Raw genomic sequence first — 27,086 nt, 5'->3', positions numbered from 1 at the left:
GCCAACTCACAGCAGCCTGGGAGGCCGGGACAGGGCAGAACACTGGGGGTCCTGTGCCTAGCCCACAATTGTTATGTTTGAGCCCAGTTTCATAGCTACTGTGTCAGTTCATCTCGTAGAGGGGCTTCCTCTTTTTGTTGTTGTTTTTTTGCTGGCTCTGTGTAGTAATACTGAGTTTTAGAAGTATGGTCATCCAGAATAAGCATATGCAAATTTTCAAAAAGATCAAAGTAAAACAAAATTTAAATCCCCAGAAAGAACACTTCCCCAGACCTAACTTGAGACACACTGTGTGGCCCTCTCCAGGAAGCACCTACTGCTCCACTGGAGAGAGATGAAGTTGCCCACCCTCGTAAACATTTCCAGTCTGGGACCTCTATATAATCAATGGCAGTGGGATTATTTTTGGGGTGGGGGAGGCAGGAAGGGGTGTTTCAGGTTCATGAAGGAGCCCTGGTGGTGCTGTGGGTTAGGCAGAGTTACAAAGGTGGCAGTTCAGATCCATGAGTTTTTACCCTCTATTGCTTTCTGTTAGAAAGGACTAGAAAGGTGGCGTAGCGGGGTTGGAAGTCAGGCTGCTAACTCCAAGGCCAGCAGTTCCAAACCACCAGCCATTCCTGGGGGAAAAGATAAACCTTTATCTACTCTGATAATGTTTATAGTTTGAGAAACCCACACGGGCAGCTCTACCCTGTTCTTTAGGGTCACTGTGAGTTGGAATCGACTCATTAGCAATGAGCGTTGAGTTTTTGATGAGTCTGATTGATTGGATGGCAATGGGATTGGTTGATTCATCACCTGCCAGGGTGGCCCCAAATGTCCCTCCCACACCCAGACTGTCAGGACAGAAGGGACACAACCCTCAGTTTGCTCTGGAATTTCAAGCAAAAGAAGTTATAGATGTGGGAACTTTGTTTGGCTCCTGATATGAATAAGCCAACTAGAAAATGACCCCCAATGCCGCTGGAAGATTTTGACCATAGTATGAATAGAAAAATAATTGTTTTTCCTATTAGTAATGATGATGGAATCCACTTAATGGCAGAGGTTTAGTGGGTTCAGGTTCACGGTTCTCAAATGTACTCTACTACCAAACCGCCTATTTACTGGGTGCACTTTTCAGAAAGTCAACTTAAATTGCAGTTATTAGTCATTTTGCATTATTATCAGACACATAAAATTACCACTACCACTACATAGTTTATGATCAGTACATGTATGGGCCACAGCTTTGAGCTGCTTAAGTCCACAGTAACAACCAAAAAATGACAGGGGATGTTAGATGTTCTGTGATAAAGAGGCAAACTTTCCATTAAGTTTGTAACTCCCAGACCTCCCCTCCTCCTCCCATCACGGGCAGCCTTTGAGGGCTCGGTATTTGTTTTTTGCACAAGCAAATTAGCCACTCCACCCAATTTGGAAAGATTAATGCTTGCCCCAGTTTCACGTGATTGTTTCACTTCCAGCGTGCTAAAAAAGGGATGAAGAAAATACAACAGACGGCAAGATAGCCTTCAGTCCCAAGACTGAAAAGCAACAGAAACCAGAGCCACATGCTTTGAACAGCTGCGAGGAGAAAGTGGAAGAAATATTGACTGGGGAGTCGGGATAGTACCGTTGATTTTCTCACCGCCTGCATCGTTTGTCTTTCAGGGCAGGAGCCAGATAAACTAATTCTGGCGGGAAGGCGCCCAGGCTTCCCTCCCACTCCCCAGGCCCTGAGCACTCCCTTAAGCTGGCCCCCGGGGAGGGCAGTGTGGATCGCCCGGTGGGTATGTCCTTGGCCACTTTAGGTCACCACGAGCAGGATGACCCCTGCTTCTGCTTCTCTCGGCTCTACTCGCCCTCTCGGCTCAGCCCTTTTCTGGAACTCATCACTACGATTTCCACCGCCGGGCTCGGGCGGGGTGCCCCACAGCGGGGCCGAGACTCACCTTGCCCACTTCCAGCGAGCTGGCGTGCCCGCCTCGGGGCGGGGCCTGGGCGGCGTGGGGCGGGGCCGAGGCGGCGTGGGGCGGGGCCTGGGCGGCGTGGGGCGGGGCCGGGGCGCGGGGCGGGGCGCGGGGCGGGGCGGGCGGTAGCGACCATCGGGAGAAGGAAGAACATGGCGGGTGCGTCAGGGCCCGGGACCGGCCCCGGAGCAGCGGGCGGAGATGGAGATGACTCGCTGTACCCGATCGCGGTGTTAATCGATGAGCTCCGCAATGAGGACGTGCAGGTACCGGGCTCGTCCGGGCGGCTGAGGCGGGCCTGGCCGGGCGTGTGGCTGGGAGGGCCGGCGCCGCCGTGGGGAGGCCCAGGATTCGGAGGTCGCGGCTCGGAGACGAAACTTGAGTGGAGGGGCGCGGGCGTGGGAAGATGGGAGAGAGGTGTGGTGTCACTCCCCGACCCCCGGGGCCTCCAGCACCCTCTCCGCCGACCCCCGGGGACGCGTCGGCCCAGCGCCCGACGCCGCCCGGGCGGTTGTTGGAGAACCGGCTCCCGGCTGGGTGCCTCTTCCGGGCCGGGCGGTGGGGAACGCCGCGCCCCGCCCGGGCCGCCGAGCTCGCTGACGGGCGGGCGAGGCCGGGCGTGGGGGTGTCCCCGAGCGGCTACCGGGCGCCGGGTGCCAGGGCGCCCTTTGAAGTGCTGGTGACCTGAGCGCCTTCCTCCCCGCCCGGCTGGGAACTGGTCGGACTGGTTGGTTAGCGCGGGGGCCGAGTGGCTGATTGACCTAGATGAGCCGGTGCCTGCTTGCGGAGCCTCCCTGGGAAAGGCCTCGGACATTGACCACCGCCAGAGCCCCCGCTTTTCAAAAGTTCACCTCACTTCCTGGCTTTTGTGTTCTCTTTCATTCATCTCTCCACTGGGCCTTTCGGGGCGCTTCTCCCCGGAAATCCTTCTCTGGCTGGGTTCACACTCTTGCTCTTAAGGGGTCAAATCACCAGGGTTGCCACTTTCCTACCAATGAGCTCCTTACACTCCCCTTGTTACAATCCCTATTTGGCATTGTCATTCAAGTTGCAACTGTTGCTTTAGTTGGTGCCATCGCTTTCTTTTTAAAGCTCCGTCTCAACAGTATTAAGAAGTTATCAACGATCGCTCTTGCACTTGGAGTAGAAAGAACTAGAACAGAGCTGCTGCCATTCCTTACTGGTACGTGAATCTTCCTTTAAAGGTTATGTATGTGTGTGCGCACACACATTTTCGTTAAAGTCATTTCCCATTGGTTTTTCAAAGCTTTGATTTTTCTTAGGGTTTGTTATTTTTTAAAAAGTATATTGTATTTTTTAATTATTACTGAATCCAGACAGTGTTATTGAATCCAGACATATTCAGAACATAACTAATAGGAAAGTAGTTGATACAGGTGGGAGTACTAATTCCAGATTCACTTTGGAAAATAGTTTTAGGAAGACTGGCTTGAGAAGGCAGAGAAACTCTGAGAATGGTGGCTTGGTCATCTTAAAAAGGAAAACCGAAAACTCACGGCCAACAAGTTTACTCTGACCTGTAATGACACTGTAGAAGAGAGAGCTGTCCGCTCCGTACGGTTTCCAAGGCCAAGGCTGTGTGCTTCCTTTAAAGTAGCACATGGCCACATCTGTGCCCCCAATGAGTGACTGGGTGGGTTGGCACTGGCAGCTGTGGTTAATGGCCAAGTGCTTAACCACTGTGTCACCAGGACACCCTGTTTGCTATGTACAGTGTTTCATCATGTGTGCCCAGCTCTGGACCGACTTTCCTTGTTGATGAGTTCCATGCTGTCTTATGCAGATACCATCTATGATGAAGATGAGGTACTGCTAGCTCTTGCCGAGCAGCTGGGAAATTTCACTGGCCTTGTGGGAGGTCCTGACTTTGCCCACTGTCTGCTGGTAAGTACTTTGTTGCTGCCTCCCCTCTGGTAGGACTTGTGAAGTGCCTGAATGCTGCATTGTGTGGCCGTACTCCCAAGGCAGTACTCTGTGTGTGTCGTCTAGTAGGAAATTTAGATCATGATCTTTATATGGATAGACAGTCATAATGGTAGCCATTAAGAGGACAAATAATGTAGGCATTCTGGACTCAATTAACATTTTCTTTTTCTTCTCATTATTAACACAATAATCATTTCTTGCCTCTAGAAACCTAATAGTTTACAGAAGTGATGAGAAAAAGGACTTTTTAAAAAAGCCTAATTGTGTGTTCATTTTTAGGAGCCCCGATGCCATGGTGGGTTATGAGTTGGGCTGCTAACCAAAAGGTCAGTGGTTCGAAGCCACCAGCCATTCTGAGGGAGACGGAGGCTTTTTGCTCACGTAAAGAGTTAGCAGACTCTGAAACCCGCAGGGGCAGTTCGACCCTGTCTTACACAGTGGCCGTGAGTCGGCATCGACTGGATGGCAATGAGTTTGAGGTTTTGTTTTCTTTTTGTTGTGATAAACTACACAGAGCATAAACTTCCACGATTTTGACCATTTAAGCCCGTACAATTCTGTGGTAAGTGGTATACGCCATTCAGAGTGCTTTGTAAATGAGTCCTCTAGTTCCAGAGCCTGTTCATTATCCCCAATGGAAACCCCACTCTCAGGAGGAGACATCCTCTTTTCTCCTCTCTTCCCAGCTCCCTCCTGATCACTGTTAATCTGCTTCTTATGGATTTGCCTGTTCCGGATAGTTTCTTTCTTTCTTTCTGGGTGTTTTATAGAAGTCGAATCCTACACATGTAGTGTTTCGTGACTGGCTTCTCTGACTTAAAAAGAAAACATAATGTTTTCCAGGTTGATTTGTGCTGTAGGTATCAGTACTGCATTGCTTCGGGCCGCCATCGTATCCTGTTCTATGGCTATAAGCCACGTTTTGTTTCTCCGTCAGCTGATGAGAGTTTGGGTTGTTTCTGTCTCGGGACTGTTGCCAGTCCTGCTGCTGTGAACTTTCATGCACAAGTTCCTGTTTGAACACCAGCTTCCGGTTCGTTGAGATGTGTGACTGGGAGGGTTGCTGCATAGTTTTATGTGTAATGAATGATTTGAGGACCGACCAAGCCTTGCCGTGGCAGCTGCCACCATCGCACGTGCCCACCGGTGACAGGCCAGGGTTTTACTTCCTCCCTTCTCTCCACACGCCTTCTTTTCTTACTTAAAAAACAAAGCAAACCTATCCTAGTGGATGTGATATATATGCTGTAATTTTGATTTGCAATCCTTGATTTTTTTCCTTCCCCCTGGATTTAGAAGTTGTGATTATCATCTACATCATTGTTTTGGAAATGCTCCATAAGTTTTTTTGTTTTTAATTGTTAGTGTAATATTTGCCCTGAGTTCCTTTATAAATCTGATGAGTTCCTTCAGTTGAGGTGACCATTATGAGTGCTTACTGTGTCCTGCATTGAAACTCTAGTGTTAAAATTAAAGAAGACCAATGGGAACGGAATGAGGTCTCTTTTCTGTGCTTATTTGTCAGCAAGTAATTACTGTACAGTGATGAGTGGAACAACCGAAGCATGTAGAAACGCCCACATAACAGAGGACAAACAAATTAAACCAGGTGATCAAGGAGGGCCGTAGGAAACGACATGGGGGCCATATCTGACCACCGCCGGCTTCTCTGTTGCCATGAAGCAAGTGTCAGTCAAGCCTCCACCCTCCATTCTCTTCGTTCCCCACATCTCATTTGTTACTTATGCTGACACCAGTCATTTCCACCCACTTGTAGGCTGGGGTCAATAATTCATTGCCATTGCCACATCAAACTCACGGATACAGCTCGTAGTTTTGGGCATTTTTTTAAAAGAAAGTTAATAAGTAATTGTAGGTCTAGATCAGTAAGCAGTAAGGATACAGTCATTGGTCCCCAGCAACACCTCTTCAGCCAACAGCCAAGTCTCTCTCCAGTCCTCAGCCTCTCAGCCATGTGGCCTCTTGGCCTCTGCATCTGTGGGCCTGGAAGCCTGCCTGTGTCTCTGTGTCTCACAGTCTCATCACGGCTCCTTTGTTCTGTCTCATGCTTTCCTTGCCCCGGTCTCCTTTACTCTGTCCCATAGTCTCCAGGCCACAGCCTTTGGCACTTCTGGTCTAGGCCACTTCAGACAGAGGTAAGGCCTTGAACATGCCTTTCTGATGGTCCTGGGCGTTCACTCTCTCTCTGCTCCCGCCTCAAAGATTGGCTCATTCTTATAGCCCAAACTGATTAGTTACACATGCCCGCTCTGCCTACTCCCACCCAGTCATTTGGTGGGAGTTAGAGAGACATGAATTCAAAAACCATATGAAGACATTTCACTTCACCACAAAGGCCCTTAGAGAGATGATGTCTGAAATAGGTTTTGAAGGGTGACAAGGAATTCGGTAGTTGGGCAAGGCAGGGAAGAATGCTTCATGCTTTAAATACATCGTGAAGATTCAAAAATCTTCTTGATGCCGACTCTTGCAATTTCTGTCTTCACCTCTGACTGCTTTTGAGCTCTGTATTACCTTTTTATGAACTCAATAAGTTCATGGGAAAATGGGATGAAGAGATAAATGGCATGTTTCCACCAACTTTTTGAAGTCCTCCAGTCTAGCCAGCTTCCGTTGATTTTCCTACCTGATGTCAAACAGTCATTTCAAATTCAAGTGCTTAGAACTCGATCTACTCTCCGAAACTTTCCTGTCATTTTGGTTGCCTCCTGCCCTGTCAGGCAAGCTGAAGCCTAGAAGACATTCTTGCATCCCCTTTCTCTTGTTCCCCACATGTAATCCGTTAATAACTCTTACGACGACGTTGTCTTTGCTGATTTGTCATCTAGTCCCAAGTGTAAGTCAAAGCTGTGACCTTGGAAAGCAGTTTGCCAGACATTCCCGCCCTCTTTTCTGAGGGACCTATCTGGGTTTGAACTGCTAACCGCAGGGTAATATGTCTCCCGGGATTCCTGGTAATTCCTGTGGTTGTAAGTCAAAGCCTTTGAGTGGATTCTGACTCCTTGAGACCCCACATGTCAGTAAAACGACCCCATTTGCTTTTTGTGGTAAGTTTTCTTTTTTTCTTCTTTTTTTAACAATTTATTAGGGACTCATACAACTCTTATCACAGTCCATACATATATATCAATTGTATAAAGCACATCTGTACATTCTTTGCCCTAATCATTTTTTTAATTAATAAATATTTTTATTGGGGCTCATACAACTCTTATCACAATCCATACATACATCAATTGAGCAAAGCACCCTTATACATTTGTTGCCCTCATCATTCTTTTTTTTTTCTTCTTTTCTTACATTTTATTAGGGACTCACACAACTCTTAACACAATCCATACATATACATACATTAATTGTATAAAGCACATCCATACATTCCCTGCCCCAATCATTCTCAAAGCATTCGCTCTCCACTTAAGCCCTTTGCATCAGGTCCTCTTTTTTTTCCCCTCCCTCCCGGCTCCCCTCTCCCAATGTGCCCTTGGTAATTTATACATCGTTATTTTGTCATATCTTGCCCTATCCAGAGTCTCCCCCCCCCTTCTCTGCCATCCCTCTCCCAGTGAGGAGGTCACACGTGGACCCCTGTAATCAGTTCCCAACCCACTCGCCCTCCGCTCTCCCAGCATCGTCCCTCACACCCCTGGTCCTGAAGGTATCATCCACCCTGGATTCCCTGTGCCTCTAGTCCCTATATGCACCAGTGTACAGCCTCTGCCCTATCCAGCCCTGCAAGGTAGAATTCGGATCATGGTATTTGGGTGGAGGAAGCATCCAGGACCCGGGGGAAAGCTGTGTTCTTCATCGGTACTACCTCGCACCCTGATTGACCCATCTCCTCTCCTGAACCACTCTGTGAGGGGATCTCCATTGGCCGACACTTGGGCCTTGGGTCTCCACTCTGCACTTCCCCCTTCATTCAATATGGTATACACACACACACACACACACACATACATATACACACATATATCTTAAAAAAAATTTTTTTTTGCATGATGCCTTTTTACCTGGTCCCTTTGGCACCTCGTGATCGCACTGGCCGGTGTGCTTCTTCCATGTGGGCTTTTTTGCTTCTGAGCTAGATGGCCGTTTGTTCACCTTCAAACCTTTAAGACCCCAGACACAATATCTCTTTTGATAGCCGGGCACCATCAGCTTTCTTCACCACATTTGCTTATGCATGTGGTAAGTTTTCTATCATCTTCATAGAAGCGGATTGCCAGGTCTTCTCTTGTGGGCAGCTGGGTGGGGTGAACCCCCAATATTTTGGTTAACAGCTGAGCACTTAATCTTTGTGTGACCAGAGTCTAGTAATTCCTGTAGGTTCTACAGGGTGTTAGGAATTGCACTGCTAACTGCAAGGTCAGTGGTTCAAAACCACCAGCCCCTGCATGGGAGGAAGCTGGGGCTTTCTAAACCTGAAAACTCACAGGGGCTGTTGTACCCTGTCCAATAGACTCACTATGAGGTGGCATTGACTTGATGAGAGTGAGTCGGTTCTGATTGTATTCCAGATCCGCCCACTTTGCTCCACCTATTGGTACTGTCACCTTGGATCAGCCACCATGGTGTTCCCTCTACATTAGGACATCATATCTTCACTAGCTTCCGTCTTCTCTGGTCTCTCACCCACTTTGAGTTCACCTTCACCCACAGATGGATCACTGTCATTTTTCCTACAAAAGCCAAACTTTGTGCCTTCCTGTACAAGAACCTTCAGAGTCTTCCTCTCCCACCTTAGGGTTTGCTCTTTTATCCTGACCTCCTACATTCTTCTCGGCCTTCCTTAGTCTTTGAATGAGCCGAGCTCATATTGGCCAGAGGACCTTGGCCTTATGTATTCCTCGAATTAAAGGCTCATTCGGGCTTCCTTGATCTGGGTTTGATATTTAGACATCCAATGGGAAATGGCTTCCTCGTCCCTGCCTGTGCGCCTCCTCCTGTTGCATTCGCCAGAATGGTTCTCACCTTTCAAGTGTCTTCCTGGTCCTCTGTTTTTCTCCATTAGAGTTCTGGCACCGCCAGAGCAGGGAGCTTCATCGGCCATGTTTACTTTGGTTGTGTTCAGGGCCTGGAATCCAGCAATTGTTTATTATCCCAAGAATAATGACTTTTAGAGGCTTGGAAGCGTCAAACAGACTTGTTTACGACAGCTAGAGTGCAAAGTGTGAGGGGTGGCCTGGGAGCAGGACAAAAAGTCTGGAGAAGTAGGCAGCGGTCTTATCCAGAGAGTATTCCTGTGCACTTCTCAGGCGGTGGGTGTGGATTGTAATAGTAATAAGATTAGTCAGTGATGGCTTCAAGTCGGAGGGCCTAGGGCAGAAGGCCCAGATCAAAGTTCACTGCCATTGACTCATTCGGCTTAATGGTGGCCTTGTAGGACAGAGTAGAACTGCCCCTCAGGGTTTCTAAGACTTAGTGGGAGTAGAAAGTCCCTTTCTCCTGCTGAGTGGCTGGTGGCTTTGAACAACTGACCTTGAGGTTAGCAGCCAGATGTGTAACCCACCTAGCCACCAGAGCTCGTATGTGAAAGGCCTTAGGCAATAAGAAATGTTTTTTTCAAGGGGTTTCTGAAATACTAAAGAAGTTGACTATTTTGCTCCTTATCTTTGTGTAGCAAATAGTAATTTGGAAAATATATTATTAAGCCTGTGCTTACTTCTGTCTGTTGACTTATCCCTTTGTTTCTATTGGTCAGTTCTACAAGTGGATCTTGTGTTTTCACATCTGCAGCTCATGGTGTATGGTGGATCCACCCAGGACTAAAGGCAGAGGTCCAGGGAACTAGCTTATTCTCACGTTTCACTTGGCCGTTTCATACTCAGTTACTGAACCGAGACCAGACTCTCCACGTCCTCGGTCTCTTCTGTTTCTAAAGCTGCAGTTTCCTCCATCTTTGGACCCTTCATTTTTGTTTTTTTCCACATACGATTTCCTTTATTCATCTGTTCTTTAATTATTAAAATATAATTTTATTGGGGCTCTTACAGCGCTTATAACAATCCATACATAATGGTATCAAGCACATTTGTGCATGTTGCCATCATTCTGTTCTAGACTTTTACTTTCTATTGAGCCTTTAGTTTCAGATCCTCTTTTTTCCCTCCCTCCCCCCCACCCTTGTGACCCCTTGATAAATGATAATTTATTATTTTCATATCTTACACCTACTGCTGTTTCCCCCCCAGTTTCTGTTTTTCATCACCCTGGAGTGGGTGGTGTGGTTGGTTATGTGTCAATCACTGCAATCAGTTCCCTACTTCCTCCCCTCCTCACTCCACCTTCCCTCTGCCCTTCTGGTATCGCTATTCCTGTTCCTGGATTCTGTGTGTCCTGAGTTCTTATGTGTGCCTGTGCACATGCTCTGGTCTGGCCCACTGTTAAAGGCGGGTCTGGGGTCATGATACGGGGGTGAGGAAGCGTCAAGGAACCAGAAATGTGTGTTTCATCGATGCTTTGCTGTACTCTGGTTTGACTCCTCTCTTACATTTGACCCTTCTGTGAGGGGATGTCCCATTGTCTCCAGGTGGGTTTGGGTCTCTGCTCTGACCCCCCTCGTTCTCAATATGGTTTTTTTGTTGGTTGGTTGTTTTGATGGACCCCTCATTTGATGGTTGTATCTAAAGGCCTTCAGAAAAAATGTCCGACTCACGGGAAAAGAAAACTGCAACCTGAAAAATGTGAGTTTTGGCTCTTTTGTAGGTTGGATAAATTGGCATGCAGAGCTAGTTGACATGGTTACCTGCACCTCCCACAGTAGTAGCGCTATGGACTCGAGTGGCCTGGCCTGACAAGGTGCCATTGTGGGATAGTGATGCTTGGTGTTAAACATATTTTTGCTCTTGTACTTGAGAAAATACACATGGTCCTTCCGTCTGGATTTGGCTACATGTCATAAACCTAGTGAGTCAATGCACAATAATATTAATATTGTGTCAAGACTCTTCCACGGTGTCATCTGTAGACACCATCTGGGGATTGCCATCTGGGACATGAGATCTTGGCTCTCCGATAGAAGTCGTGTCTTCAGGTTGGGTGCACCATATGTTATCACTGTGTGAGCTGCGAGTTACCATTTGGTGTGATGTGTTACATGGGCCCCCTGCCTTCAGTCACTGTGAAAGGTGGGGATCTGCACCTGATTTATTTCACTCATTTTCTTCTTGGTTTCTGCAGCCTCCTCTGGAAAGTCTGGCAACTGTGGAAGAGACGGTGGTTCGTGACAGGGCTGTGGAGTCGCTGCGGCAGATCTCCCAGGAACACACTCCCGTTGCTCTGGAAGCTCATTTTGTGCCCCTGGTGAAACGCCTCGCCAGCGGGGATTGGTTCACGTCTCGCACATCTGCCTGTGGCTTGTTCAGCGTTTGCTACCCCAGGGCCTCCAATGCTGTCAAGGCAGAAATCAGACAGTAAGCTAGGACATTTTTGACAACTTTTATTTGGGGTTAATGGGAACTCGTAGCTGGCAATGTACACAGTGCCCTGCTATCAGCGAGTGCTGTCAATTAATACGGTTAATTGATGGCATCACTTTGTAGTCATCCAATTGGGTAAGCCTGTGGTCCTATTTTTGTTACCTCTGAATGGAAGCTGAATCTCTGACGTTTGTTGAGATCTCCTTCGCTAGTGAGCTGCGAGACTTTTCATCACTGGTATTTGGGGGGGGCACCCCTTTATTCGCTGCAGGCACTTCCGTTCTCTGTGCTCAGATGACACACCTATGGTTCGACGTGCTGCTGCTTCCAAGTTGGGTGAATTTGCAAAAGTTTTGGAATTAGAAAGTGTGAAAAGTGAGATTGTCCCATTGTTCTCCAATCTAGCATCAGATGAACAGGTAAATGAACTCAGCACTTTTTATATACACAGATGGGCTTCTTCTCAAACATTGTTGGGGAATGACTTTGGGGGATTTCTTTTATGTTTCTTACCGTACCAGACTTTTGCCAACCAAACCTGACCCAGTGCCATAGAGTTGGTCCGAACCCATAGCCGCCCTCTCTAGGACTGAGGATGCACAACTTCATGGGGACAGGCAGCCCCACCGCTCTGCCTCCTGAAGAGTGGCTGACCTTACTCCAGTGTGTAGCTCACAGGACCTTCGGGGCTACTTAAGGTAGCAGCTGCCAAAGGGAGGAAGGAGTCAGAGCAGTGGGAGCCGCAGTTAAGGGAAAGACACTGCACCGGGTGCTTCTGGGAGGGGCAGGGCATCTTGTAATTCAGAGGAGTCAAGTTTTCTGCAATCTTTGACTTTCCAATAAATAAGCAGAATACATTCGGGGAAGCTATTTGGCCCTCTTCAGCAGCCTCTGTACTATTATATGGAATAAGCTAGCACGATCACAATTTTAAGTCTGAGGATCTGGACCTCTGTTTTGGTAGTACAATGACAGAGCCACACTCAGAAATGCTAGCTAGAGTCTGGCTTCTGTTTTAAGTGGCTTACTTATATGGGAACTTGAAAAAGACTGTGGGAACACGGAGTGGGAAAGTAACGAGGTTTTCCTGTGAACTTTCCGAAGCGCCCTCGTGTTAAGTCATTGAGTCCTCAGAGGCGTCTCATAAGTAAAATAGACCTTTTTAGACGTTAGGAAATTGGAGGCCCAGAAAGTTGAGATGAGGCTGTATACTCAGGGGCATTGGTGAAATTGCTGTTTGACCTAGGCAGTTTGTCCCCATAATTCCTGGCTTCCTGGGCTGCGGGGTCGGAGGGTCAGCCCGAGTGCCTGGACTTTAGGCGGTGAGTCCTTGTGGGGCTCTAATTTCCTGCCGCCTGTGCTAGAATCCCATCGGGGCACATACTGATAGCCTCAGTTTCAGATTTTGAATGAAAGGTAATCTCTAAAATGGTCTTATGATGGCTCATAATTAGGGAGACACCCTTGTCCTACACCCCTGAAAGCACTCTTCCAGTCCCTGCACGAGAAGCCCTCCACTCGACCCCTCCCCGAGAAGAACTCTGGTCCTGACCTTGATGAGTCCCCTGCTTGCTCTCTTGTTAGCCAAGCATGGGCCTTGAGTGGCAATGCTCAAAACTTTAATCTTCAGGAGTCACCGTTCACAAGTAAGCAGGTTAGGTCCCCATTTCACACTTTCTGCACAGATTGGCCAGGGACACGGGTTGTGATCACAGTATGTGACTGCTCCCACCAGTGTAATTTCAAATTTTCCAGCCACATTAAACAAAGAAACAACTGAAATTCATAGTAGTGGTGGACAAATATATCTTAGAGGTGCTGCCGCTTTGGTGCCAGTCCCGGTAGTAAGGGGAATACTGCAGTCCAGCGACACCTGAGCGCTTAGGCTTTGCCGGTGCTCGTCAACGTCCTGCCTGCATTCTAGAGCAGCGTGTTCAAGGAGTCTGGTGGCACAGTGGGTGGAGCACTGGCTGATACTTGAAAGGTTGGAAGTGTGAGCCCAGCAGCTGCTCTGGGGGAAAGCTAGGCGGCCTTCTGCTTCGGTGAAGATGCACACTTCAGAAACCTCTTGGGGCCGTGTGATTGCGCAAGGGTAGCTGTGAGTTGGCACCAATCCTGGCAGTGGGGCGTTGGCTTGGCAGTCTATTAAGCTTGCAGTAGCACTCAGAGAAAGTTTGAAATTCTGTGAGAATTACCAAGATGTGACACAGACGTGCAATGAACACAGGCTGTTGGTAAAATGGTGCCAGCAGACATGCTCCGTGCAGGGTGGCCACAGACTTTGAATTTGTAGGAAATGCAGTATCTCCCAAGAACACTGAGACAATGGATAAAGGAGTCATGTCTGTGTTTTACTGGACCAAAGTATTCCCTGACCATTTGGCAGTAGGCAGGTTTTTAGTGCTCAGGAAGTATGTGTTGCTAGGAGTTGCCATAGTGCAGCAGTTCTCAAATGTGGGTCGCGACCCCTTTGGGAGTCGAACGACCCTTTCACAGGGATTGCCCGATTCCTAATAGTAGCAAAATGACAGTTATGAAATAGCAATGAAAATTTTATGGTGTGTGTGTGGGGGGTCCCCACAACATGAGGAACTGTATTAACGGGTCGCGGTCTTAGGAAGGTTGGAAACCACTGCCATGTTGGATAGTGCAGCCTAAGATTTTTCTCATTTGAGACTTTACTGATTACATTTCTCTCACAGTGTAGCTTAATATTATCTTTTTCCCTCTTTATTGGCAACCACAAATTGGTATTGACTCTTGAGAATAGGCTTGCATATTTTTTTATAAAGAGGATCAAATAGTAAATATTTTAGACTTTGTGGACCAGCCTTTATCATAATGACTCACCTCTGCTCACTGTCGTAGACAGTATATAACAGTATAGCAGTCTGGCGCTGTTCTAATAATACTTTATACAAAGTAACTTTGGCCAGATATAGCCACTATCCCACCTTGTTGTAGAAGCTTAATCAGATGGAGGCTTGGTCGGGTCAGTAAGACCACTGCATGGTTGTATTAAGAGCCTACTATGTATCAGACGCTGTTCTACTTCATGTTGGTATCCAGTGTCAAGGGATATGGATGGACCCTGCTTTCATGAAGTGTACACAGTCGTTGTGGAAAACAGATATGTAAACAAAAGCTATCTGAAAGGGGAAAATGCTGTGAAAATTAAGTAGGGCGGTAGGCCTCTGGCTTTCCTGGTCAGAAGGTCTCTGAGGAGGCAGACAGGTTATCTCTTTCCTGGAGGACCAGAGCTAGCCATGCACTCTCCTGCCAGAGACTGTCAGAGCTTAGGCAGAGGGGACATCAAGTGCTGAAGCCCCCAGGCTGGCACAGAGTCAGGGAAAGAGAGCCTGGTAAGAGGTGGGTTGGAGAAAATGGGCAGGGCCACATCATGGCAGGCCTTTAAACCTGGGGAACTAGTTCTTCTGATCTTTGAGTCCCGCCTCCCCCCCCACACCTATTGGAAGATTTTATGCAGAGGTGTGAAAATTTTTATTTTCAAAAGGTCATTCAGGGTGGAAACTAAATGGTAAAGGACAGGAGTAGAAGCAGGAAGACCAGCTAGGACATCTGGGTCATAACCCAGAGATGAGTTAATGGTGGTGAACTAGGATGAGGGTAATAGGAAGAGGGAGAGAGTCAGGAATGTGATTTGGACGTAGAGTCTGTATGCCAAGAAAAAACCCAAACTCAGCAGCCATGTCGTTGATGCTGATTCACAGCAGCTCTATAGGCCAGGGTGGAACTGAGAGTTTCCAGACTGCCACTGTTGGCTGAGGTGTCTCTAAACAAAGACCACACCACGCCCTTCATAAACCACCTGTTGTCAGTTGCTCCGCTGATTTTTGACCCGTGTGGAGCCCGTATTACAGAGTAGAGCTGCCCCATTGGCTTACCTTTAGGCAGACAGCTTTACCGGAGCAGACCGCCGCCCAGTTGGCCCTTGAAGTAGCCGGGCGAGTTCAAACCACGTGGCACCTCCAGGGCCCCTCCCATGTCTTCACTGTAGGTCACCACCACCCCGCACCCCAGGGCTCCCAGTAAATACTGCTTGACAACCGGATGCCTTGTCCCTTTAGGATTCCGTGCGCCTGCTAGCTGTGGAAGCTTGTGTCAGTATTGCCCAGATACTGACTCAGGATGATCTTGAGATGATGGTGATGCCTACACTGAGACAGGCAGCGGAAGACAAGTCTTGGCGAGTCCGCTACATGGTAGCTGACAAATTCTCAGAGGTAAAATGACTGCAAGTACCAAAATAAGTAAATAAAAACAACCTGTAAGCATCTCAGAGACTTACTGTTAGACTAAAAGTCCCTTGGCTTACATTCTTCCGACGAGGAAATATTTGTGACACAAAGGCATGCTTCAAGATTATACTCTTACACTTTGTCCTTATCTGTTATTTTGTCGGTGCTCATGTGAAACCTGCACAATTCTTTTCTAGCTCCAGAAAGCTGTGGGTCCTAAAATCACCCTGAACGACCTCATCCCCGCCTTTCAGAACCTCCTTAAAGACTGTGAAGCCGAAGTCCGAGCAGCTGCTGCCCACAAAGTGAAAGGTTAGGGGGTTCAGTGTATGTCGCAACATTTGTCAATCACTTTGGTGCATTTTGTAAACGTCAGTGAGTTTTGCAGGTTTTTGTCCCAGGTTAGGTTTTCCAAATAAACAGAGACAAATTCAGTGTATAGAAACGTCACATTGTGCTTTGAAAGCCGCTTCCTTAATATGTCCAACCAGACAGCGATGTCTGTTGCCGCTCTTCTAGAAGGCTTTGGCTAGCTGGGTTGGCGTATGACATTGTGCAGCGGCACACGGGTCGAAGACAAGGCGCAGTTGGAAGAAGAGCCATTTTACCCCTTGGATCTTGCTTGGTTGAGCATGTGGTTTGATTTCCCATGCCTTATTAACTGACTTAGATTTCCTCATCCGACTCCTTAGAGATGGCCATATGTAAACATTTCTCTCTCTCTCTCTCTCTCTCTCTCTCTCTTAGAACTTTGTGAGAACTTACCCGATGAAGGTAGAGAGACCATAATTATGAATCAAATTCTTCCCTATATAAAGGTAAACAGCTTCAGCTTGTTTTGTTTTACTCTGCCTTGTCTGAAAGCTAAACCGCACCTCATTTTGTTGCTTCACGTACAGTTCCTTGAGTTCAAAGGTGAACCTGGGGAGAGGGGGCAGGTGTGTTAATAATGGCACTATTATTTTTCACTAGTGTTTCGGAATTATAAAGTACAATTTGTGTTTAAGAGGGTCTAAGGGAACATTAGAACTGTCCGTGTTGTAATAGTGCTGTTTTTAAAATATTCCTTGGGAGACATTGTGGAAGTTTCCTCTGTCTTGCAAAAAGGAAATGCTTTTCATTTTTATCTTATTTTAGGAATTAGTTTCTGATACAAATCAACATGTCAAATCAGCTCTAGCTTCTGTAATTATGGGATTGTCTACCATTTTGGGCAAAGAAAATACCATTGAGCATCTTCTACCTCTGTTTCTGGCTCAGCTGAAAGATGAGGTGAGTCTCTCCTCCTCTGTCGCAGTGATTTCTGGGGTTGGGTTTGGGGTTTCTCCAAAGTAGGGCCTGAATGGGTGAAGGGAGTTTAAAAAATGAACCAGTGAGAAGCCAATGACAATCCTTGTGTTTGGGTTTGGGGTTAGAGGCTCTCAGAAAATGGACACAAGGACTTAAAAAGTGTATGCATACTATATCTGCCTGATTGTTGTTTTACGTTTTCTCCCTTATTTTTAAACTTAATGTATCTTCATTTTAAAATGTTCTTTCACTTAAGTCTAAATAACAGCAGTACAAAGCATGGCTAGCATTTTATCAGTTGCAGAGTTATGGAGGCCAGGTGGCACAGTGGCTATGGCAAGGTTAGCATCTCAGAACCAGCAGCCGCTCTGGGGGAGGAAGACAGGGTTCTGAAACCCACCGGGCAGTTGTGCCCTGCCCTGTAGGGGCTCCCAGTGGGCACAGACTCCATGGCAGTGAGTTTGACTTTTGATTTGACTGAGTAGTGAACGGGCCCTGGCTCGGGGATTGAGCACTTGCCCACTCACCGAAAGGTCTGATGTGAACCACTCCCCAGGAGGATGCTCTGGGAGTCTGCTTCCAGATCATTCATTCATGCTTTCATGCAAGGCAGAGGAAAACGGATCCCAGCCTTGGAAACTCCTCAGGGCAGTTCTCCTCTGTCCTACAACGTCACCACGAGTTGGAATCAACTTGATAGAAGTAGATTTTTTTTAAAGTTTATTGAGTAGTTCATGTACCAGGCATGACCCTAGTATTTTCATGTCTTTTTAGTATTGTGTTTTAACATGATCCTTACAATAATTTCATGAGGTGGTTTACGCGATTATCATCCTCCCTGTACAGATAAACAGGGACCTGGAGAGGTAAAAGGAGGTCTCTTGGCAATGGCGGATCGGGAATTTGAATGGATGTCGCTGAATGACATAGCTATCCTCTAGCCATTCCATTGAATGCTCACTCAGGCTCGGGGCCTTAGCTCATGTGTGTACCCAGTCTTGAGTATTTCCATCAGGTATGCGCACTGTCGCTTGTGTTTCAACTTGCTTGATTTTACGTCTTCTTCTGGGGCCTGTGTACTTGTAGTGTCCTGAAGTCCGTTTGAATATCATCTCCAATTTGGATTGTGTAAATGAAGTGATTGGAGTCCGGCAGCTCTCCCAGTCTCTCCTTCCTGCCATAGTGGAGCTGGCCGAGGATGCCAAGTGGAGGGTCCGGTTGGCCATCATTGAGTATATGCCGCTGCTGGCGGGCCAGCTGGTGAGTAGACCTCCGTGAACTGAGCTGGGAATGGTAGCAGGATGACTCATGCCGGCTAGTAGGTGCAGTGGCTTACGTGGTGGACCTGGGATGGCCCATTAACGTCTAGAGAAATAATACAAGGGGCTGTCAAAAACTTTGTGGAAAGATTCTGTTGTCTTTTAATTGCATTTTTTCCACAAACTTTTTGAAGCCCCTTCACATGTATGCGTGTGTGCGTAAATAGATTTTGCCTCACCAAAAGAATAGTATAGTCAATTTCTTGCTTATGTGTGTAGCATAGATTTTGTGATTGGTTTTGTAATGTCTCTGTATCTTAAGGAATTTTTTCTGTGTGTATGTGTTCTAATAAAACTTTATTTACCAAAACAAGGAGTGGCCCATAGTTTGCAATCCAAAGCTTGAAGCTTCTGCCATACTTTTCAGCATCTACCAACTCCCAGTCGACATTTTTGCAAAATTTTTTCCTTTCTTTTTTTTTAAAATCATCATTTTATTGGAGGCTCTTACAAATCTTATAATAGTCCATCATTTAACTGAATTAAGCTCACTTGTCCATCTGTTGCCATCAACATTTTCCTTCTACTTGATCCCTTGGTATCAGTTCCTCTCCCCGCCTCGTGAATCTTTGATCAATTATTATTGTTATTTCAGACAGACTTAAGGAATTTTTAACTGAAAGCAAAAGGGAGTATGAATTCAAGATAGACAGATTTGCTTTTTGTTCAAGGTAACTTCCCTGTTTATGTTCTGAGAAAAATGTCTCTAGGTAACACTTTTCCTATATTCTGATTAAAGGAAGTTCACAAATTACTATATACAAAAGAAAGATTGGTGCCCTTAATGGTAGTGTGATCAAAGTTTCCATGATTACATGATCGCTTAGGGTCTAGGTTTCACGAGGAGCTGAATTATAACTGTCATCCTATGGAGTGAAACGCCAAGGCTGCGTTTTATATCCTCATCTTTTTAGTTGCTGTATGCTGAAGTCTAGTGAGGGACATAGACAAGTGGTAGGTAGGGATTGTGTCTTTGGAATGTTTTATTTCCAGAACCTACCATAGTGCTTAAAGAGCCCTGGTGGCATGATGGGTAAACGTTGGACTGCCAACTGCAAGGTTGGAGGTTCATGCCCATCAGCTGCTTCTTGGGAGAAAGTTGGAGCTGTCTATTCCCATAAAGAATTACAGCCTTCGAAATTACAAATTAGGGTCACCATAAATTAGAATTGACAGTGGGTTTGTTCTTTTTGGGGGTGGTTTACCAGCATCATGCCTGGCATTAATTAGGCATTGAACATTTGTTGATTGCTGAATAAATGAATACTTGCATATGCTTGGTGAAAGCTCATACAGATTTATTATCATTAAGTCACTTTGTCCTATTAAGTAGCTATTCTTACAGCACTGCAACTTTAAATTACAGCACTTGATTTAAAATCTGCAGTCACTGTTCAGGAGTTTCATAATATCCAAAGAAAATGTAGGTTCCCAAAGGGAGACACGGGGAAAGTCTGGATGCATTCGCCCACGGGTGAGAAGGCCCCAAATGGCCCGAGGCGCTCATCCCCGGCCTGTGCCGACGTGACCACATGCTGGCAGCCAGGAAGAGTAGACCCAGGAGCCAGGGTGCTTCCTTCTGCCCTCCCGTGAGGCTGCATGGGGCTGCCTCACCCACGCTCTTCCTCTCACCCTGCCTTCTCTCCCTCCTCTTCCTGCCTTCTCCGCTCAGCCAAGAGACGCCTCCCTTAGAGCTGGTTCTATTTCTTGATGTCAGTTTCTCCGGCCTTAGTGGTTATACTGACCAAAAGGGAAGGGGTGATTGTTTTTATAATTGGTAGGTGTTTTCCTGAGAGATGCCTTTTTGCCAATTATCTGGAGCTGGCTTGGCAGGCCGTCTGTCCCACTGCATGTCTCCCTCGTCTACAGTGTTGTGTCTGGCCGCCAGCTGGCCTCTTCTCTTCAGTGTAGCACGACCTGCACCATCTCTGTTATGCTTTTTCTGTTTATTATTCCCACCCCGTAAAATGTACTTGCAGCTTGTTTGTAAGCCCCATGGTCTTCCTTTGCTGGTTTCATGAATTCAGTCATGTGGAAGCAGGTCTTTCTTTTGGCCACCAGGTCACCCTGGTATAATAGAAATGAGTTTCTGACCTTTGGACATTTGTGCTGATGGAATTTTCTGTATCCATAGGGTGTGGAATTCTTTGATGAAAAGCTGAATTCTTTGTGCATGGCCTGGCTCGTGGACCACGGTAAGTAGCTAAGTTAAAAACATGATTATAGAACACTTGTGCTTGGACACATAGCCCTTGGTTTTCATATACTCCCCTTTTAAAAATGGAATTTGGGTTTGACCATTTCATCTTTTGCCATAAAACAAGGATGAAGACAGTCTTTGATTAAACTGCAATTAACTTTCTCTGGATGTATAGCTGACAGCTCTATTTTCTGTAGGGTTTTTTCCATGTTCTATTTCTTTCCTCCTCTAAGCAATTTCGTTACCATATTTCTTACTCATCCTGTGGCATCTATGACTCATTCTACAACATTATCTTCACCTCTGTCTTGTACACCCGTTATCCTTCCTTCTCACTGCTGGACCTTCTCCTTGCTCCTTGTTATTGTAAAAGTTCACTCCCAAACGCGAAGCGGTGGGGAAATATCACAGCGGGGAGCACAGTCGGTCCCTGGGGGAGGTGCACAGCCTTGCTTAGTTGGAGGCCCTCACAGGGGTCCACGGGGCCATTGCATCGATTGGGAGTAGACTAGAACCCCTCCCCCAAACAAAAGCCCACTCTGAGCTGGTTTGTGCCACCTCTTGCCTGAGCCTAAGTCCTGGTTGAGTGGGTTGGATTTCCCATGCAGCTGCCCAGGAACCCACCCTCCGGCAAGTGGTAGCAGGCGTCCTTCCGAATGCAGGTTGTACATCCTGACCTCTCTGCTGTGGCTCTAACCCCAGCGGGTGGTGGTCTTTGTTAATGAGGCAGGATTTGAGTGGCATGTGCCTTGCGTCCATTTCTTCTGAGATACATATATACATCTACATATATACACACCCCTGTCTATACATGCATGTATATACGAGGTTATGGAAGTGAGCAGAGACGGGGAAGAGAGGTGTCGGGTCACGTGAAGCTCTCCCAGGAGCAGAAGCCGGGAAGAGACCAGAAGCTTCCTCCAGAGCTGGTGCCCTGATGCCGCCTCCAGCCACGGGTGCTCGGTGTGCTGTGCCCACTTAGCTGCGGTGTGCTGCGTCTGCTGCTCCAGTTTTTTATCCTCTAGGAGCTCTCTTGGTTTCCAGCCCCACCCGTCTTCTCAGCTCTTCTCCTGCCTCAGGGTCCTCAGTCCTCTGATTAGCTCTCCCGGCCTGGAGGTTTGGGAGAAGCAGGCAGTAAAAGGCCGATTGCCACAAAGCCAGCTCCCTGCACTCCCCTGTCAGTGCGTCCTGTAGTAAATAGTATACCAACCAGTAAGGTTACAGGTCGAGAGCCAGAGATAGTCAGTCATAGCACGTCCAAACTGGTAGCCCTAATATGAGCTGGTCCCTCTCACCAGCTAGAATTCAGTCAGACGGGATTGGAGTTGGAATGAAGGCTTTAGGTGGGGAATGGATACCTGGGAAGGAGGTGGACCTAGGGACCCAGGAAGAGGTTCTTAGGAGTGAGAGACGTTAACTCTCAATAGACAGGGTCCAGGCGTTTTGTTTTGCTGAAAGCTTGGAGGCCCACTGTTTGTACCTTCCCTGCTGTACCTCCTGATGCTGAGTGAGAATGAGGAGAAGTCAGTAACAGTTGACCTTTGGGTGGGATCTCGGGAATGTCCTCTTGTCTGTCAGGCAGCCATGGGTGTACCAGCGATGTCCAGTGCTGAATCTCAGGTCCAATTGCTGTACAGTAGATGAATGTTTGAGAGCGCTCAGTGTATCGCCCTGTGAGCTTTGGCTCCCTGGTTTGCTAGATTTGCTAGACCAATTAACACTTTTGTATTGAGAGTATGATTTATGTACTGCATGTCTTGTTCACCTGTGGGGTTCCCAGTCCCAGAAATTTGTGGGAAATGAAGGTGTGTGGGTCCGTTTAACCATCGGAAGGAGCTCTGGTGGTGTAGGGGACTATGAGTTGGGCTGCAAGCCGTAAGTTGAGCAGTTCAGATCCACTCACTGCCTTCTCTGAGGAAGAAACATGAGGCTGTCCACTCCTGTAAAGATTTAGAGCCTCAGACCTCCGCTGGGGCCGTTCTGCTCTGTCCTGTAGGGGTGCTGTGAGTCAGAACGAACTCGGCAGTGACTTTGGTGTGGTTTCCCTTGGACCCCTGTGTTTGTATCAAAGCATGTTTGTTCGATACAGGGGTCACGTGGAGGGAGGAGTTGGAGAAAATACGTGAATACGGTTCGCCCACTACTGTGAGGACTTGCTTTCTTTTTCCTTCTAAAGTTACCCTTTCATGGTGTTAATTTTTTTTCCCCATTTTTAAGTAAAATTTAAGTTTGGCAAACCATAGAAAGAAAGTCTTCATTTTTCAGGGGAAGAAAGTATTCATGTTGCTCATAATAAATATTAATGTTGTTGGGAAGGCCATGTCCCGGCAGAGTATTCAGTACTCCCTTTGAAAGTTGGCATTCTATTTTAAAACAACATTTTATTTGGAAGCACTTACTAAGTCCTAGTATTCTCTGGGGAATTCACTTCCCCACATCCTTTCTTTGTCGCATTGCTCTGTCAAGTGTGTTTTGTTTCCCTCCCTCCTGGGAGCGCCCCGGCTTCGGGGACAGGAGAGAGCTTCGTACTGCTGGACTGCTGCAGCCAGGCCTGCAAGCAGAAGTGCCAGCTCTGAAATGGCTTTATCCTTAATGAACCAACTCACTTGCTTTTTAGATAAGTTTTATGTAGTGATAATTAGTACATTAGACTTTTGAAACTGTGTGTTTAGGTTTTTAAACCAGTAAAAGAACACTATTGGGGGAGCGGGAGGGAGGGGAAATGAGGAGCTGATGCCAGGGGCTTGAGTGGAGAGTAAAAGTTTTGAGAATGATGCAGGCAATGAATGTACAAATGTGCTCGACACAATTGATGTATGGATTGTGATTAGAGTTGTATGAGCCCCCAATAAAATGATTAAGAAAAAAAAGAATACTATTGAAAAAGAAATCCAGAAAAGAAATGTAAGGAGAAAAGTACCATTCCTTGTGTTCCCAGAGTAGAGTAAATAGCGTTGGCCGGACTGAGGACCTTAGAAGGGGACTTACTTTATACGAGACCACGGGAGAAAGCGTATTTAGAGTGAGTGGAACATTCAACGAAACCTTGCAGGCCAACGAGACTGTGGGGTCAGGAGCTGGAAAGGCAAAACAAGGAGAGTAAATAGACCGTGAAGTGGTTTACATTCTCTTGACAACAAAATTGAGAGGCGCCAAGAACACAGTAGTAGGCACCTGGCCAACTAGAGCTCATTACAGCTAAGGCAGAGTGTGGGTGTGTGCAGTGGATCGCTGTTGGTGAGGGCATTATGATGAGAAAAGTCCCAATAAAATGAAAAACCAGTAATAGAGGAGAAGACACAGTTGGCCTCGCTAGTTAGCTCACCTAGGGAAGGAGACAGAAAGGGACTTGTGCAAAGACAAAGACAGAAAGACTTTCCTATGATAAAATAGTTACCTGGAGCTTGCTCTTTGGAGAGGGCTCTGGAGAGTCCCGACACAGGCTCCTCCCAGAGGCTTTGAGGAAGATCCACAGTGGTAGTAAAGCCATGGAGTTCCTGTCCACGCTGTCCTGCCTGTTCTCATCAGCATTAACTGGGAGGATCTATAGAGGGCGCAGTGGGAGGTCTCCTGTCTGAGCTGAGGAGCCTGGACAGTCTGGTTTGGCTGTTGGTTGCTAGTCTGGCTTTTCTCACCAGGAAGGGTGGACTCAGCTCACATGAGAAGCCGAATCGGGAATCAGTGACCACCGGTTCCCACCACCCTACTAAACCCACATCATGAGTTTTATTGGGGTGGTGAGATGGCGCCCTGCTGTATATAGCGACTAATTGTAGCGCAGACCAGTTTTACTGTCTACATTTGTGGTGTCTCTGATACACGTTTTTGTGGGAAGTTATTTGATGTGACTGCAGGCAGGTGTACTCAGTGAAGACATTGACGTGTCTGGACATACATTTTTGGTGGAAAAGAGGCAACTTGGTGTGCAGTTCTTAGATGACTGGCCACTGTGGCCTTTTATAGGGTACCCTGTGCTGCTGGGATAGACTGGGCCACCGCACATCAGGTCACAGGCTTGCTTTAAAGTCATACCGTCATCTTCTCAAGTCCAGGTGGAGCTTTCAGCATGCTCTGGGTGCTGGCTCCACCTTACATGCCCAACCTTGGAAGGCCCACCGAACTCACTGTTTTCATTGGTATCTTTGGTATTCTTTGCAACCCGTTTTTCCTGCTTATATAAACCTAATCTTGTAGGCCCTGCTGATGGCCTGGGTTTTTCCTTGAACACTTCTTTGATTTACCCGGCTCACTTTTCTCTAAATTCCTGTATCCCTCACCGTCCATATGAATCAATTGAATGCTTATAATCAGTCATGTAGCATGTGACTGCGCTTGTTTTCCCGATAAGGAGAAGATCGTTGAGGGAAAGTGACATTTTTCTCTGACCCACAGCACATGGTGTGCGTTCTTGGGTATTGCTTAATTCTTGGTGATGCCTATGCGGAAGGAACCCTGGATCTGCTCTTGGCTGCGAGCTAAAAGGTTGGCAATCCCAACACTCAGCTGCTCTGCGGAGAAAAATGGCAGTTTGCTCCCATAAGGATTCCAGCCTTGGAAACGATGGGAGGTGCTGATTGGTCCCGTGGAGTCACTGCGTTGGAATCTGGCGGATTGTAACAGGCATGCTTTTGGGTTGTTTTCACGCCTTTTCCCCCTTTATGGGTGCTACACATTTTCACGCCTTTTCCCCCTTTATGGGTGCTACACATTTAATTTAAGAGTCAAAGCTAAGCGCTTTTGCCGTGTAAACCCATTGGTGTCGAGTTGATTCTGACCCATAGCTCCCCCACTGACGGGAAGTAGAACCTCGCCGAGGGCTTCCAAGGCTGTAGATCTTTCTGGAAACAAACGCCCGCATCTCTCTCTATCCCTGGGAGCAGCTGGTGGGCCGAGCCTGTTGGTCTTCCATTTACAGGCCCAGCACAGAGCCGCCGAGCCTCCAGGGCTGCTGTGTGCCACGCAGTGTGCTTGCGTTCAGAGTAAAAGGAGCATGCGTGGCTTGTGACGTGCAGGAGACTGATCCTTACTCTTTCGCAGTGTACGCTATCCGAGAAGCTGCCACCAACAACCTCATGAAACTAGTGCAGAAGTTTGGAACCGAGTGGGCCCAAAATACCATTGTTCCCAAAGTGTTGGTAATGGCCAATGACCCTAACTACTTGCATAGAATGACCACTTTATTCTGCATTAATGTAAGTATTTCCTGGATGGTAACTGCTAATCCGCGGTAGTTCACCAATTATTCAGAACTGTATGTCTGAATTCTGGGTATCCTGGCTTATCTCGGAGTGTATTTCTCCTTAGGAGATGGGAGGAAATGTTCATTTTAAAGCTCACGTTATAACCTGCAGCTGCATTTTAACTTGTTGCAATTTAGTTCTGCATTCTGCTTGCCTTTACAGCTGCCACATTACCTCAGTGATTCTGTGTGCAACCTATGTTAGATGCTCCAACTAGAAACATTTTCCTGCTGGTTAAGGATTTTCTTCTTAGACATTAATTTGTCCCATTAGATTTAGGATGAATCTTAAAATGCAGGTGTTTTGAATGAGCTATCTTATTGACTTTTTCAGGCGCTGTCGGAAGCCTGTGGTCAGGAAATAACCACTAAGCAAATGCTGCCCATCGTGCTAAAGATGGCAGGAGACCAAGTTGCTAACGTTCGCTTCAATGTAGCCAAATCCCTACAGAAAATTGGACCAATTCTAGATACCGAGTAAGATTTTGGTGATATTCTTGCCTTAAAAGTAATTTTCAAACTTACCCTTTTGTGGGGAGTAACAGCTGATAATTGAATTCAGCAGTTTTCATTTTGCCTGCCATCTGGGCTTGGAGGAAACAAAATAATTACCATATATACTCAAATATAAGCCGACCCGAGTATAAGCTGAGGTACCTAATTATTACCTGGGAAAGCAGAAAAACTGATTGACTCGAGTATAAGCCGAGGGTGGGAAATGCAGGATGTGAATTAACACAGAGACCAGAGGGGAGAGACGGAGTGCAGCCACAGGCACATCCTTACCAGTTCAGCTACCGGAGTAAGTGAAACACTACGGGTGCTTCTGTGAATTGGAGCCGTCCACATCATGGGACGGCTCTGATTGGTTAGATGTGAGTAAACAAACATTCAAAACCCTGTAGTGTCAGTGGGGCTTTGAGTGAACGGAAATCACCCGCGAGATGTTACACCTCGCTGAGGTACCACTGACCCGTGTATAAGCCGAACCCCAGTTTTTCAGCACATTTTTTTGTGCTGAAAAACTCGGCGTATACACGAGTATATACGGTAACTCTTCTCAAAGGGCACCATCTCCGACTTGATATTTCAACTCTGTGTTGGTGGTGTGAAGTGAATTCTGAGACCTTTTAATGAAGTATTTAGTACTTAGCAGTTTACCTTGGCCTTGTACCATTTTAAGCTTCCATAGTTAAACTGTTGCTCATTCCTCTCACTCAGAAGACGGCTTTCACAGCCAATACTTTGCATTTCAGCGCCTTGCAGGGCGAAGTGAAGCCAGTCCTACAGAAGCTGGGCCAAGACGAAGACATGGATGTGAAATATTTTGCACAGGAAGCTATAAGTGGTATGTTGGTTAAAGTTGTTCTTGTCCGGGGAAGTTAAATTGCTGAAGTCATGAGTGTAATGGGAAAGGAGGAGGGCATTATGGGAAAGC

The 27,086-nt window shown here is 46.9% G+C and overlaps 1 protein-coding gene across 2 annotated transcripts in view; it reads left to right on the top strand.

Annotated features, from left to right (window-relative positions):
* The first annotated feature begins 2,079 nt into the window (after positions 1–2,079).
* Positions 2,080–27,086, top strand: part of PPP2R1B (protein phosphatase 2 scaffold subunit Abeta) — a 35,768-nt gene continuing 10,761 nt past the window's right edge. For both annotated transcript variants that reach the window (XM_075546582.1, XM_075546581.1), the window contains exons 1-14: positions 2,080–2,218; positions 3,045–3,135; positions 3,757–3,857; positions 11,103–11,335; positions 11,613–11,760; positions 15,430–15,585; positions 15,798–15,912; positions 16,348–16,418; positions 16,738–16,872; positions 17,977–18,150; positions 20,344–20,404; positions 25,447–25,601; positions 25,983–26,125; positions 26,905–26,996. In XM_075546582.1, the coding sequence (XP_075402697.1) occupies positions 2,105–2,218; positions 3,045–3,135; positions 3,757–3,857; positions 11,103–11,335; positions 11,613–11,760; positions 15,430–15,585; positions 15,798–15,912; positions 16,348–16,418; positions 16,738–16,872; positions 17,977–18,150; positions 20,344–20,404; positions 25,447–25,601; positions 25,983–26,125; positions 26,905–26,996 (1,789 nt within the window). In that variant the 5' untranslated portion in view covers positions 2,080–2,104. The remainder of the gene's footprint in view (positions 2,219–3,044; positions 3,136–3,756; positions 3,858–11,102; positions 11,336–11,612; positions 11,761–15,429; positions 15,586–15,797; positions 15,913–16,347; positions 16,419–16,737; positions 16,873–17,976; positions 18,151–20,343; positions 20,405–25,446; positions 25,602–25,982; positions 26,126–26,904; positions 26,997–27,086) is intronic.

This window comes from Tenrec ecaudatus, chromosome 4 (genome assembly GCF_050624435.1).
Source record: "Tenrec ecaudatus isolate mTenEca1 chromosome 4, mTenEca1.hap1, whole genome shotgun sequence".
NCBI classification, from domain to species: Eukaryota; Metazoa; Chordata; class Mammalia; order Afrosoricida; family Tenrecidae; genus Tenrec; species Tenrec ecaudatus.
This window is presented reverse-complemented; position numbering and strand designations above follow the sequence as displayed.